General features: G+C 53.7%; 5 protein-coding genes across 5 annotated transcripts; 2 read left to right on the plus strand and 3 right to left on the minus strand.

Annotated features, from left to right (window-relative positions):
• Positions 1-1838: 1838 nt before the first annotated feature.
• Positions 1839-3923, minus strand: HMPREF1541_06028 (uncharacterized protein; the record flags this gene model as incomplete). The annotated part of the gene is made up of 1 exon (XM_008720365.1): positions 1839-3923. The coding sequence occupies one exon, from the start codon at positions 3921-3923 to the stop codon at positions 1839-1841; it is 2085 nt and encodes a 694-aa protein (XP_008718587.1).
• Positions 3924-4216: 293 nt separating this feature from the next.
• HMPREF1541_06029 (uncharacterized protein) lies at positions 4217-5818 on the minus strand (the record flags this gene model as incomplete). The annotated part of the gene is made up of 1 exon (XM_008720366.1): positions 4217-5818. The coding sequence occupies one exon, from the start codon at positions 5816-5818 to the stop codon at positions 4217-4219; it is 1602 nt and encodes a 533-aa protein (XP_008718588.1).
• A 595-nt stretch (positions 5819-6413) lies between these two features.
• HMPREF1541_06030 (uncharacterized protein) lies at positions 6414-7289 on the minus strand (the record flags this gene model as incomplete). The annotated part of the gene is made up of 1 exon (XM_008720367.1): positions 6414-7289. The coding sequence occupies one exon, from the start codon at positions 7287-7289 to the stop codon at positions 6414-6416; it is 876 nt and encodes a 291-aa protein (XP_008718589.1).
• A 660-nt stretch (positions 7290-7949) lies between these two features.
• On the plus strand, positions 7950-9597 carry HMPREF1541_06031 (uncharacterized protein; the record flags this gene model as incomplete). Its single annotated transcript, XM_008720368.1, has 4 exons — positions 7950-8173; positions 8221-8956; positions 9009-9257; positions 9307-9597. The coding sequence occupies 4 exons, from the start codon at positions 7950-7952 to the stop codon at positions 9595-9597; spliced, it is 1500 nt and encodes a 499-aa protein (XP_008718590.1).
• A 1026-nt stretch (positions 9598-10623) lies between these two features.
• Positions 10624-11622, plus strand: HMPREF1541_06032 (uncharacterized protein; the record flags this gene model as incomplete). Its single annotated transcript, XM_008720369.1, has 1 exon — positions 10624-11622. One exon carries the CDS (start codon positions 10624-10626, stop codon positions 11620-11622), a length of 999 nt encoding a protein of 332 aa, XP_008718591.1.
• Between the last annotated feature and the right edge of the window lie 2729 nt (positions 11623-14351).

Raw genomic sequence — 14351 nt, forward strand, 5'->3', positions numbered from 1 at the left:
GCTCAGCATAACCTACACACGGTCCCACGACCTCTGCAACACCTCCTTTACCTCCCTCGCGAGCACCGTCGCCACAGCCGACTATTTCCTGCTTCCCCTTGCGGCCGCCGCCGTGAATCTTTCTGCCACGATAATAGTGGCAATGGACTGGGAGGACAGGCAGTGTTTCAGTGAGGCAAAGAAGAGAGGCGTGTGTGGCGTGCTGTTGGTGAGTGGGGCGTTGCCTCTGGGCGGGGTAGGGTGGTTTTTGTGGAGGATCTGTCGTTGATGGTTGGATGCTGATGAGGGCAGGAGGGGGGAGGAGGGGAGGAGGGGAACGGTTGAGACTGCATGTTCGGTAATGGCCGAGGACTCTGTGGGGAGATTGGTTGTGAGGAGGGAAAGAGGGTTCTGGATGGTCGAGTCGACCCTGAAGGTTTACTACATCCTACAGCATAATGGACGACTTATTCCTACATAGCTTATCTTCGGCCTAACTGGCTCAAAACACGCCTTCTAGATTCTACAGCAGTGATTGATGATAGGTGAAACTGGTGGAATGGCTCGAAAATCAATGCCTGAGGCATTCAGATGCGAACCACCGGCACACAGCAAAGTGTTGGAATATGCTTCAAGGCACTCGGCACCCACCCACATAACCAGACACAATACACAACAATAAACACAAAACACAACACACCGTGACAAGCCGAGTTTTTGTATCCGGCGATATCTATAACAAACTCTGGGCCGTGCACAAGGTTATCCTGTTTCTTCGCAAGTATCACTCCGTATGTTTCGACAGCCTCCCTCAATCTTCTAACACGACAATCGAATACTTTGCTTGGACATTAGTACAAATCGTGAAGCACGGTGACAATGCTCTCAGAACTAGAGATATGGAGTCCACCGCATTCTCCTCGCCAGAGGCCGCATCCTGAAGATGACAGAAACAACGAGACCGAGCACAGTCATCTGGAAATCCCGCCGGCCACAGACTCGTGGTTGCTGGCTTGTCAACAGGCAGCGACCCCCAGAGACAATGCCACTCGCTCCTTATGTTTGACAACGAACTACCAACCCCCATCGGTGGAAGACGACCTGAACGAGCCCGCCACCAAAGTTGCGCCGTCGCACTTGAACCAGCAGCCCCCAGAATATAGTGTAATCACCAATAACAACGAACACCTTCAGCCCATATTGACCGAAAGTTCCAACGCTGCGCCCAGCGCCCCAGCGAGCATCTCACAAGACAGCCTCCCTCCTTACCATGGCGAGGTCATCGCCAACCAGCAGCTCGCCGTGAGCCACTACGAAGCCACCCGCGAAGCGACCTCAAACCAGCGCGAACATATTCCGGCACCTAAGCTAGCGTATCTCCCACGCGGGACGCCGAATGATGCCGAACCAAATGCGCAGGGCTATGGACAAGGGCAAGAAATTGAAGAGGCGGCGCAGGATCCAGCGATAGTCCCTCGGAATCAACGGGCGAGTCAGCCGCCCTCAGTGGGGGTAATATTCTGTTGGCTGCTTCTGTTCCCAGCGACGCTTGTCTTGGCATCAATCATCATCTACAGGGCTAGCAAGTAGATGGACGGCCGGGGAACCGCGCACAGAAGGTTATCGTGAATAAATGGTTGGTCACGGCACTCCCACCGCGTTGCTTGGGCCCTTCGACGCGTAGAGATATACTGGTCGGCCCCTTGGAAGCCCTGACAAAGCAGGTGCAGACGGAGTGTGCATCCTCGGAGAATGCAGTCTTTGAGGTACTCCAGCATTGTAGGTCCTGAGGCTCGTCCTCGTCGGAATGGTAGTAGTTGCTTGTGTTCCAGGATGGTCATGTCTGATAACCAAGCCGATCAACTGGGCCCTCGGAAGACCTCCCACTGGTCAAACAGGCTGTCATTTGGAGGCATGCCCCAGGCATACTCGCCTAGACCAGCCTCCATCTGTCCAAGGATATGGTCCGGATTGGACGGAAAGAGGGACCAATTCTGGAAGTCGTCCAGGCCGAGCTCAAGTGCGAATCCGTAGTCTGGTTGACCTGGCAGTAGTTGTGGAGACTGGAGCGGCTGGCCGTTGGCGCCTGAGATGTCAAGGTGCCCTTGAATTTGGTCTTTTGAAGAGGTTTGGGAAGGGACTATCGCTGTTGTCAGGTTGCCATTGCTAGCGGCGTGTTGCTGACGCTGCTGGCCAACATTGTCTTGTACTGGCGGTGTTGGTGCTCGACTTGGACGTGCTCGTGTTCCGGTGTCAGTGTACTGCTTCATCAATGCCTCGAAAACGACAGCAAACCGACCTGCATCCGGCATCTCGCTCACAAACATCTTCATCACGTCGCTAGCCGCAGAGAGAGCGCTCGAAGCCCGAGCAAACGTGGCGACCTGCTCTGGATCGTGACTACTTTTATCGTGGTTCAAGATAGACATTGTGTACATGATAGACAAACCAGAAGTGAAGAGGATCTGAAAGTAGGATCGTGTCCAGGTAATTTGACCACGGGAAAACAGCGTCGTGTATAAGTCGACAACGGTGGCGGCACAGCTCAGGCACATCTCTAGTAGACCACGAGGTGGGTGGAGGCCATCAACTGGCATTTGCGCCAGCGCACCGCGTATGAGTGTCAGCCGGTCTTTCGCAACCAGGAAATCGTACCAGTCAGACCGCTCGTACAGGCTTTTGGGCTCAGGGAAGACCGGAGCTTGATTCCTGGCTTGTGTGAGCTCGTCCATAAAACGGTTGAAATCCATTTTCACGCGGCCGGCATCAGCTATGGTCCTGCGACTCTGTGGAGACTGCGTAGGAGAGCTGAAAAAGCAGTTTGAGATCCTCGTTGTGATCCTTCGTAGCTTAACGACAAAGCGGAAGACAGATACCTCATTTGGGCCAGGGAAGTACTGTAAGCTCGGATCATCGAGGGAAGACACTTGTGCAGATAAGAGGTCGGGTTCGCTGATTTCGACCGGTAGCTGAACGGTAATGTCTTCCTCAGCTATTGCATAAGGACGACCAAGTATGCCCGAACTATATCTGTCGTGGACATAGCAATCCCAGAAGACATTCCTTTGTATTTGTTCATCCATTGGCCGTATCGGTCGCGCCGGTGGTCGGTGTAGACCAAGGGCAATGCACTGTCGCATGCAGAGTCGGGCCATGTCCCAAATCGAGCAATCAATGTGGTAGTACATAGCAAAGCGTGCGATCAGGAGCAGGTTCTGAACGCCGGAGAGACTTCCAATCAAGTTCACCTTTGTACCGTATTGCAATGCAGCACGGAAGTAGCCATATGGATGCTCGTGAGTGAGCCCTCGTCTGTATGTGGTGACTGAGCTAATGGCAAATACCATGAAGATACGGTAAACATCTTCATCGGTTGCGGCACCACGGACCGGTGTATATACTCGTTGTAGGATGTTGTCCACCTGGTAATGGGGCATGAGAGGGTGGTGAAGAAGCACATGAGACGAGAAACGAGTCAAAAGTGTTTGTGCGACTTCCCATGGCGGCAGCGAGTGCGCTGGAATGGTGGAGCTGCCATAAGGCGAACGCAGCACAGCGGTCGGGGATTCATCTGGATGTGGCACAGATGCTTTAGCGGTCGTTGACAGGCGTTTGAAGAAATTCAGGCCACTACCATCGCCAACGAAGTGACTTTTGGCACTTCGCTGATGAGCTGAATCAGAAGGAGTCTTTGCTGGAGAAGCTGCTGATTGCTCCTTGGCGAGATCTTCCAGCTTTCGAAGCTTCTGCTCGAGTCCATGCAAGCCGTCTCTGGTGTAGCGCTCATTGGTCACAGGGTCGACGATGACACAAGCAGCGCTGCTTTTCGTACATCCTGAGCATTTCGGAGGCTTGTTGTCACAGCGAACCTTGCGGGTCCTGCATCGCTCGCAAGCGGGAAGCTTCAGCGGTCCGACTGAAGCCGTGCAGTTGGATGAGGACATAAGAAAAAAGTCCGAAGCGAAGTGTCCGAAAGCCCTCTACAAAGAAGATACTGCAAGGTCCGACACAGCGCACACAAAGCGCGGCAGACTTGAATAGCAGCAACTCAAGGTCGCCGGTAGTGGGGCGAAAATCTCGGGCCATGTCCGAAGCCTCTCCGCACTCTCGCTTCGTCGGGTCAAACGACAAACTTTGAGTCCCTGCTTAGTTGGGGTAGTGAATCGACCCTCGTTCCTCGTTCACGGCAGTCCCATGCCGTACACTGGTAGTCTAGTGCTGGCAGTGGCTCGTGGCTTTACTTAACAGCAGCCTCCATCAACACCGTCAAATGATATGGGACGGGCAGACGACACGTGGATAATGCTTGTTGCAGCAACTGCATAGGATGATTGCCTGGTGCTGGATTCGAGTGCGGAGAATCTCCTGTTCTCTGCTCGAGGGCAGAGAGAAAGTTCCATAGGAGCTCTTGGAAATCGAGCACCGGGTTGTATCTCTTGGCCATTCTCTGCAAGACATCAGTCGCCATAGTTATAATCCTCATGTCGGCAATACTGATTGTGCGGCTCAGCACCGTAGCGCCATTCTCAGCGGTATGCCGGGGGTGTTGAAGTGCACAGATAAAGGCCACTATGGCGCCCATGATATCATACGCATCCAGAATGCTAGGAGCAACATCGTGCGCGTCCAGGCTGGTCTTGTACACGTTAAGGAGGTGAGGAACCTCGACACGGATCAACTCGCAAACATTGCACCTCAGCGCTTCAGTGTCTGTTTGCCCAAGTGATAAAACAAGCAGGTGCGTCAATGCGCGACACGATAGCTGCCTCTCATTGAGTGCGAGTACGGAGATAAGTTGCGATGACACAGTAGTAGCTTTGGTCGCACCGGATTTCCGTAAGGCACTGACTAGCTCGGCACAAGTCTCTCGCCAGTACTCAAATCCAGAATAGCATTCATCAACGTCAATCCCGGCGTGCCGACGCCAGCCGGACAACATCTGGGCGTAGTGGATCGTCCACACGAAGACGGACTGAGGATCCGAGAGGCTCTGACTTCCGGGAGGACTGGCGCCAGCCTGAGGCAGCTGAACAGTCATATCACCGTCTTCAATGCTGAAAGGTCGATCCAAAACGAATGCAAACCTGCGGTCGAGTTTGTATAGAGCCCAGAACAGCTGCGTTGAGTCACCAGGAGCACCGTCTGTCTGTCGTTGGCGGTGGATCCCAGCAGAGATAGCTTTAGTAATAGCCAAACCCAAGAAATGCCAGCTCGATGCTTCTTCAAACCGGTAGATAGACACTATGGAGGCCAAGGTCAAGCAGCGAACAGCCTCGATATCGGCTGCCTCTGTGGCAACGCCAGGCAGAAGCGCGAGTGACGCTGCGACCAGACGGTCCACCATAGGTTTCGCAATTTGGGAATAGGATGTGTTCATGATACTGAGACTTGCGACTAGGCAGACGAGGATGAGATCCTCGGAAGGTAAGTGATCGTTTTGAGGTGCCATGCCATCCCGCTCAGCTTGAAGGGAAAGGTTCAGAGCATCGATGCAGGAGTCTCGCGAGATACACGGATAGATGTGACCGACTCCATCGCAGTAAACGTCCACGAAATGACGAAGATCATGCTGGCAAAGAGCAACAAGTTCGCGTTGAACATCGAGTAAACGCAACGGCACACCAGTCACTGCCACATTGTTGGATGCCTGTTCGTGCTGAACAACTGCTGACAACTTCACAGCTGCCGTGACCAGAGTTGCAAAAGAGGGGTTGTCCTGCATTGGTTCATTCTGCCCGTCTGGACCGCTCATGGCCGCCACCGACAGAAACTCGACATCGTGGGCTGCTGCTGTGTCGACATGCTGTTGCTGTTGGTGCGTACTATTTGTGGCAGACATTGTTCCGTAGTCCGCTGTGGCTTCCGTGGAGTCTTGATCGAGGCCTCCAAGAGCAAAAGTACCAGTGCCGGAATGTGCATCGCCTCTGCTCTCTAGGGCGCTGATTCGATTCTTGAGTTGCTCGATGGGACTGGGATGAGATCAGCAACTCTCGATGCAGCTCCGAGACTGTCGTACCTTACGGACGCTACGTCCAAGCATGTACCTCCATTACCGTCCTCGACTACGCGGCCCCACAAGCGTGGCACGCAGCGTGCTCCAGCTCGACGACACTCGGTGCATTCTGGTCGTTGGCGACCGCATTTCTGCTTTCTTCGCCAGCATCTCTGGCAAGCTTGGGCGAGGGCAGTCTCGTTGCTCATTTAGTGGACGTCATGAATATAGAGAAAAGCAATGTGAAAGGAAGATGGTATGGAGGGAAGGCACGCAGGACAGCACCATCTACTTCTTGGCACTATCAGACAGTGGAGTCGGCGGAAGGGATTTGATTGGCCACGCGGTGACGCGTACTGCTCTCCATCCCGCACCGATTCTACCCAGCAAAGCACTCTTTCCATGCTGTAGTACGCCGGCAATGTCGCTATGGAACATCATGCTATGACACAGTGACCTCAGCAACCTGAACAGTTGATTGTGGCGCCTTCGTTCCGCTTTTAACATCAATGGCTACCGGCGTCTTCTGTGCGACTGGGACCGGCTCTGATACAGGTGCCAATGCTTCTGCCGTCCGAGCTCCCTGAACGCGCTGGTTGATCTCAGCATAAGTCTGACCGAGCTTCTTCATACCAGCTTGTAACATAGCCCCGTCAGCCCCACTAAGCGACCACGTCGCGCCCGTCTCGAAGAACTTCTCCAAGAGATCCAAGCGGCCGCCGATGCCACCAATCCCAATTGGCTTGCCAGCCTTGACGCCTGCCTTGATCACTTTCGTAACCGAGTCCAGGTAGGCCGCGTTGTCGTACTGCCCTGGAATCCCAAGATCGGTGCACAGGTCGTTAGAGCCCACCAAAACACCATCCACACCTTCGATAGCGAAGAAATCATCGGCCAATTCCACCGCGCCAGGCGTCTCGATCATCGGTATGACCATGGTTTCTCGGTTCAAGAGGTCGTTTTGCAGCAAAGTCGGGACTGCTTGGAAGTTGAGAATTGGCTGGTTGCCGGCACAACCTCGTCGACCCAAAGGGGCATATTTGGCGTCCTTGACGATTTCCTGCACCTGTTCAACTGTCTCACAATGAGGGATGACGACAGCGGCCGCGCCAGCATCTAGCACACGACTGAGGTGCCAGTGTGCCTTGGAAGGTATCCGGACGATCGGACTTACACCGACATAGTTGCAGGCCGTGATCAACTGCGACACTTCGCGCATGGTCAAAACGGAATGCTCCATATCGATGAACATGCCATCCATGCCCGCCATCTTGGTCATCATTGCGATCTCGTTGGAGACAGCATACTTGACGCCCATGACTGAGCATATCTCCCCCCGCAGTATACGATCCCGCCAAGGATTGGAAACTGTGTATGATGTCGTACTCATTGCGAGAGGTTGTTTCTGTGGTGCTTCAGAGTAAGGGTATAAAGACTAGAGACAACAGTGCGGAGGAGTGCTGGATATCGTGTTCGCGATGGGATGATCCTTGGCTAAATCTGCTAGTATCCCACACTTATATGATCGCAGAGACCGAGCCTATCTTGCTACATGGGTCATGTTCAGACACTCAGACACCTGGATCAAGTCCCTCATTACCCCACAGGTGCCGAAGCCCACCGATGAATTGACCTCGTGGAATCCGGCCCCACCACCGATGCTGGCTTGGCATCGGGCGGGAGCTTTGCCCCCGGTGCCAGAAGAGCCCGCCTCGCCCACGCCAAGCTCGGTGGTCGACCGTCCGCAGTCTGGGCATCCAACTTCGCTTGTTCGCCAGAGTTTCCGCAGGGCATTTCGTCTTTGTCCGGGGCACTTGTCGGGGAAGTCCAACTGGGGAAGCGAGCGGGTAGGAAGGGCTTCCTGTGTTATATAAGTGCTGCTCCATTCACCTCTAACAGCGTTTTCGGCATCGCACTCGCTTCGGGCACTTCTGTCTTCAACAATTTCTACGCATCTTGATCATCAAGACCTTGCACGATGGGGAGAGACAGCCGAGCCAACTCGCAACATTCACTGCCTGACAAGGAAGCAGAGGTTCAAATCATCGAGCAGGCGCAGGTCACAGAGGCCGAGTCCTACCTCCAACATTTCGATCTTCTGGCTGGCAAGTCAAAAGACGAAATAGAAAAGTTGAACAAGAAAGTCCTGCGAAAGCTCGACTGGAAATTCTTGCCATGCATCACCGCCATGCTGCTGATGAAGTGAGTTCCAGCACTTGCCCAGGCCAGTCTTGACTAATGCTTCGCAGCTATCTGGACCGCATCAATGTCTCCAACGCGCGCCTTGCCGGAATGCAAGAGGATTTGCACATGAGTGACGTTGAATGGTCTGCGGGTATCTCGCTGTTCTACGTCGGCTATATCATCTCGCAAATTCCTGCCAACGTCATCATCGCCAAAGGAAAACCTAGAGTCCTCCTCCCTGCCGTCATGCTGGCTTGGTCCGTCGTAACCATCTGCATGCCTGCCGTCACCGCTCCTTGGGGCTTTATGCTCTGTCGCTTCTTGGTCGGTGTGACCGAAGGACCTTTCGTTCCTGCGGTGGCGCTTCTCACTTCATCTTGGTACACAAAGTCAGAATCCCCACTGCGTATGGGCATCTGGCATGCTGGCAACATTATTTCAAACGTCATCTCCGGTCTACTGGCCGCTGGCATTCTGCAGAACATGAATGAAGTCGCTGGTCTCCATTCCTGGCAATGGTTTCTGCTGCTTGAAGGCATGGTCAGTATCGTTGTAGCGATCGCAGCGTTTTGGCTCCTGCCCAACTGGCCCTCGACAACTGGAACATACTTCTTCACCCCCGAAGAGGCTCAGATGTCACAGTACAGACAGATGGTGTCTGCTGGCGGCAAATCGGAGGATGATGAAGGTGATTACTGGGGTGGCTTCGTCATGGCTATGAAGGACCCCTTTACGTGGTGCTTTGCAGCAATGCACTTTGCCTTGATCGTGGCACAGTCTTTCAAGGATTTCTTCCCTTCGGTAAGTGGACCCAAGAAAGAACACAATGACCTGTGCACTAACAGATCTATAGATCGTGGCTACTCTCGGCTTTGGCGAAACTGAGACGTATCTTATCCAAGCTCCACCCTACCTGATCGCCTACTTTGTCACGCTTGCGGTTTCGTGGTCGTCTGGCCGCATGCTCGAGCACTGTTGGCATATCGTCGGCTCCATTTCCGTCTGTCTAGTTGGCGCGGCCGTAATGATTAGCACCCTCAACACGGGAGCCCGATACTTCAGCTTGATCCTGCTCTGCTCTGGGCCGTTTGTTGGCCTTAATGTACGCGCTCCCGCCCCTAACCCAAAGAAACCATGCTGACAAACATCAGATCCAACTCTCCTGGGAAACCACTGTGGTGCCACGCCCGCGAACCAAGCGAGCTGCCCTGATTGCCTTCGCAAATTGTGTATCGTCTGTCTCGCACTGGTTTACACCATATTTCTTCCTCCGTTCCCAGGAACCTCGATACCAAACTGGAGGTGGGGCGATCATCGCAGGCACCGTCCTCGTCATCATAAGCTGCCTGGTGACTCGATGGTGGTGCATGCGCAAGAACAAGGCGCTCGAGGCTCGACAGACTCAGACTGGTGAAGTCAACTCTTGGAGATATGCCACTTAGTGTGAGTACCGTGCTCGTGGTACACGAGGGCTCTAGGAAGATCAATGTCATGAGTGCGATGCGAAGAACGGAATGCAAGCGTACGAGACTACGAAGTGACTGGTCTATACCAACAAGATCAGCATAAGCAGAGCAATGAATTCCATGCTTTTGAGACATGATCGATCGACTTATCCTTGACCTGTTATCAATAGTGTCAATGACTATCACATATCGCTGAGCAGCCTCTTTAAACCCATTCAATCATCGGTGCAGTGCTCTATCCGTGACATGGTTCAGTATGAACAGCAACCCACAGAGTCCAGCTGGTGTCAAGTTGAACGTCAGCTGTCGGAGCCGCAGCGACACGCATATACTTGGTGATAGAACGATCTCCTCAGGTCTGCGTCCTCCGATCTGAACGATGGACGCAGCCCAACACCAAACACAACTTGATGCCAAGCCCTGCGGAGAGACAAAGGCATTTCACTGCCTCTTGGCGCGCAAGCAGGGCGACCTCCACGAAGCCGCCGTCCGATAGACCCGCATCGGCACAATTGACCGGTGCGGAGGAGCCATGCTAGAGGTGTTACAGCTCTAGGGAAAGCGACGGGCGATCATCACTGTTGTCGCAGCGGCAGATGGTGCATTCGCAGCATCTTCGGAGCTGGCCCGAGACCAACAGCTCGGAGCCTTCGGGCCCCACCACCGAAGGTAGCAGCGTACCCCCGCCACAAGTCAAATGGCACCAGTGCAAAGACTCATACCGCGGCATCTGAAGATCACCATCACGGAGATAGTCGCGGCAGTCATGGAGAATTGCCCAAGGAACGGCGCCTTTCCGGGCGGGTGACCAGACGACGCGTGAGATCAGGCTAATATATACCCGGACGGCCTGAAAGCCCACCCGCCCGCTCAGTGACAAAATAACATCTTCAAACACGAACACCGTGGCTTACAAACGTATCGCATGCTAGACATCCTCCTAACCACGACCTTCCTCCTCCCACACCCAGGCCAACAGCGACAGCACCCCCAACCAAAACCATGGCCCCTTCAGCAGTCACCCCACCCTCCGGCCCCTCCTCCTCCTCGCAAAAGCCCACAGCCTATCTCCTCGACACCATCCACCCCACCGCCCTCGCCCTCGCCCACAGCCTCTTCAACCTAATCACGCCCACCTCGCCCTCCCACGCCACCTGGCGTGACCAGGCCCGCTACCTCCTCGTGCGCGGCTCTCACGTCACGGCTTCTGACATCGCCGCCTCCCCCCATCTCAAAGCCATCGGCAAGCAAGGCGTGGGGACCGACAAGATCGACGCCTCCGCCTGCGCCACGCGGGGCATCAAGGTCCTCAACACGCCCGGCGTGAATGCGCGCGCGGTCGCGGAATTGGTGGTGGCGTTGGCGGCCGGGCTGGCGCGGCAGATACGCAGTATTAGCGTCAAGGTGGATCGCGGGGAGGTGGTGCGCAAGGAGGAGTGTGGTGGGTTGATTCTGCATCGCTGCACGGTGGGCGTGATCGGGATGGGGAATATTGGGAAGACGGTGGCGGGGATTTTTTGCGGGGGGTATGAGGCGGAAATTGTGGCGTATGATCCGTACATGGCGGAGGGGGCGTGGGCGGAGGTGCCGCATAAGAGGGTGAGGAGCTTGAGGGAGCTGTTGGAGGTGAGTGATGTGGTGACGGTCCATGTGCCGTTGACGCCAGAGACGAGGGGGTTGGTTGGGTATGAGGATATGAGGGGGATGAAGAGGAATGCGCTGTTGATTAATACTGCAAGAGGGGGGATTGTGGATGAGGAGGCTTTGGTGAGGGCGCTGGATGATGGGTTGATTTGGGGCGCGGGGCTGGATTGTCATGAGCAGGAACCGCCTACGAAGGGGAGGTACGAGCGGTTGTGGAAACATGATAATGTCATTAGCTTGCCGCATGTAGGGGCTGCCACTGCGCAGACGCAGATGGAGACGGCGTGTGCGGCGGTGCAGCGGCTGTATGATTACGCGATAACTCAAGAGCCACAAGTGGAGGAAGTGAGGATATAGATGGATGCAGGAGTCCATGTATGCATTGCGACATTTGCAATCTAGCTATAGAGATTTTCTATGTTCAACCTGCAGCAAGCCTTGACCTGAAATTCCACTGCAGCAAAACCCATATGCTGCCAGCCTGTTTCGAATCTTGTCGATATCGTCCTGGATAGTCGATACATCTCAGCCGTGTGGTAGCTATTAACGTTCAGATGTCGTTGATTCATACACGGCTGCATTCATGGCGGGCGTCAAGAGAAAGCAAGTGCGAGGTCTAGTGGAAATCTTCCAAGTCTGGGAGTCTTCATTGCAGAGAGGGTCCTGTAGGATCCGTTAGCTTCAGTCCCCGTTTAGATCTGCCTTAACACGTACAATATCGAAGACTCCGCCTGTACTGAAATCTGTGCTAGCCAGACGCGGGTTGGATCGGTTGTCTAAACGATCCTTGAATCCTGGAAGCTTGAGCATGTGGAAGAAGCTATCCGCATGACCCGCATCACAGTAAATCGTGACGTGTCTCAAGCTCTTAAGATAGTAGTCGCATCTATCAAGATCATCGACAATGTCGGTTCCATGCACCCCGGGATGTGATAATAGAGACAGAAGTGAGTTATGCTATCGATCGCCATATGACTTGATGGCAATGGTACCCATCCGCAATCCGCGCAGAAGATGAAGACCCCTCTTCGAAGATGGTGCGGCATGTCCACAAGATGGACAGTATCAAAGAAGGCCGCAGTGTGGACGCGGTGGAGCTGGAGTGAGACGAATGTGATTCGCGATCGTCTTCTTCGTGGCCAGGTTCCAAGTCGAATATTCAGAGAATGGGTTCGGAACTTGTAGCATGCCTCCATTGAAGTGATTCTCGTACACTGAGACGCGGACCTCGGCTGAGAGATCCATAAGGTTTGGCATTTTGGATGATGGCAAGATGGACCAAGGTCGAAGCGTTCTGAGGTCAGGTCTGGCGAGGCGAGTCGTTGGAGCAGGAGAGCGATTGTGGGGATCGAAGACGGAGCTGACAGCTTGCATAAAACAGATTAAGGAAGAAACAAGTAGCTTCTAACAAGAGGTTGAGGTAGCTGTGGGGTGGAAGTGTGATTGGCTGCTTGGCGGTCGCCTAACTTGCTAACTTCCTCTTTCAGAAATTTTGCCTTGTGCAAGACCAACAACTATAAACAAAGGACAACTGCACACTTTCCACATTCACTTCCCAGGTTGCGCTAACCCTCTTCATGTATACAGAACTCTAGGTAAGGCGATACAATGTTCCGTGCAGAAGTCACAAAATGTTGCGGATTAAGTTGCACATTGTGCACCTCATGCTGTCTCTGCATCCCGTCTTGTCAGATTCCTGCCAAGAACAGAGCAAGCTCGAGTGATTTTGGGGCTGGTCATCGTACACTATAATTATGGCTCCGCCTACTTCTGCCCATGAGTGAGCAAATTTCAGAAGATCGATCTTCAGCAGCGCATCTCCAAAAGACTCGCAAAAACTCGGCCACACGATTTGCAGCAGCCACCGACCAGTCATACCTCCTTGACAGATTGGTACAATCCACGCAAGATCTTCAACTTCAATGGTTTACCGTGGGAGGTCCGCATCAAGATCTACGAACAAGTCTTCGCGGAAGGTTCTGCTGTTCGAAGAACGAGTGGTACGCAAACAGCAGAAGTATGATGGCACAACCTTCGTCATCTTCCCACAAATCCTCGACCCCTTTGTGCGCTTCTCAAAAGCCAAGGCGTTTCTCGACAACTATTGTCAGATCTGCGCTAAAGGTATCAAAATCTTCCACCAGAATCTCACGATCAAGTTCCTCATCAACGGCGCCAACCATGGCTTCCCTCAGACAGTACTTGATCACGTCACATACTTAGTCCGAACCGGCCCATCTACTTGACTAGGATCACGCGCCTATCCTGTGTCCTAGACAAACACACCGAGACCGCCCCACCCGCCTCTCGACTCGTCAAGATCTTCCCAAGCTTCCAGCAGCTCTTGCTCACTATTCGCGAGGTCGGCACCACCCTCCTCAGACAGAACCCGTCTCAAGCATTGCTGACGACTCACATTGACACATTCGACGATGCCCAGCGCCGCTACTTGCTCGCTGACATGATCGAGCAAATGGATCCCTTCAAGGAAGCCGCCACTGCTCTCTACCGCCTCCGCTCCTAGTTTGGAAAGATAAGGATGCCGTCGCCGCGGGTGATCCTCAGGGCGAGTCCAGAGCTCTACAACGTGCTCACGGAGCAGGAGCTTCAAGGTACGGGTGTGGTCACGTTAAATATGGAGCAGGATATGTTGGTTCGGGAGTATGGTGGATATGCAGTGCGCCAGGAGGGGGGGTCATTGAATAACATGGTGAAGAAGTTGAAGAGATGAATTGCCAGGTGATTGAATAGAGGAGTCCGTAGTTGAAAGTCCCAGGAGGCCCCGAGTCCTCATGATGAGACTTCAATAGTCAATCAATCGGCAACTGAAAGTATTACCAGGAGGCCTGGGAACCTTTTCATACAATTTCAAAATCGTAGTTCGGCCGTAGTACAAGGAGCTTGGAAGGCCTCCGCATCGTATGCTGCGCCCTGAATCTCATAGTCTGGCTGTCACAAGAAAGGGTCCGGGAGGCCTCCGATCAATAAAAGTACGACTTTCGAGCTCCTACTTTGGCCGACACGATAGAATCTCTGGGAGGACTCCGAGCTTCAAAACGCAACTTTAGGATACCTACTTTGAGACT

The sequence above is a fragment of the Cyphellophora europaea genome (assembly GCF_000365145.1).
Source record: "Cyphellophora europaea CBS 101466 unplaced genomic scaffold supercont1.5, whole genome shotgun sequence".
NCBI classification, from domain to species: Eukaryota; Fungi; Ascomycota; class Eurotiomycetes; order Chaetothyriales; family Cyphellophoraceae; genus Cyphellophora; species Cyphellophora europaea.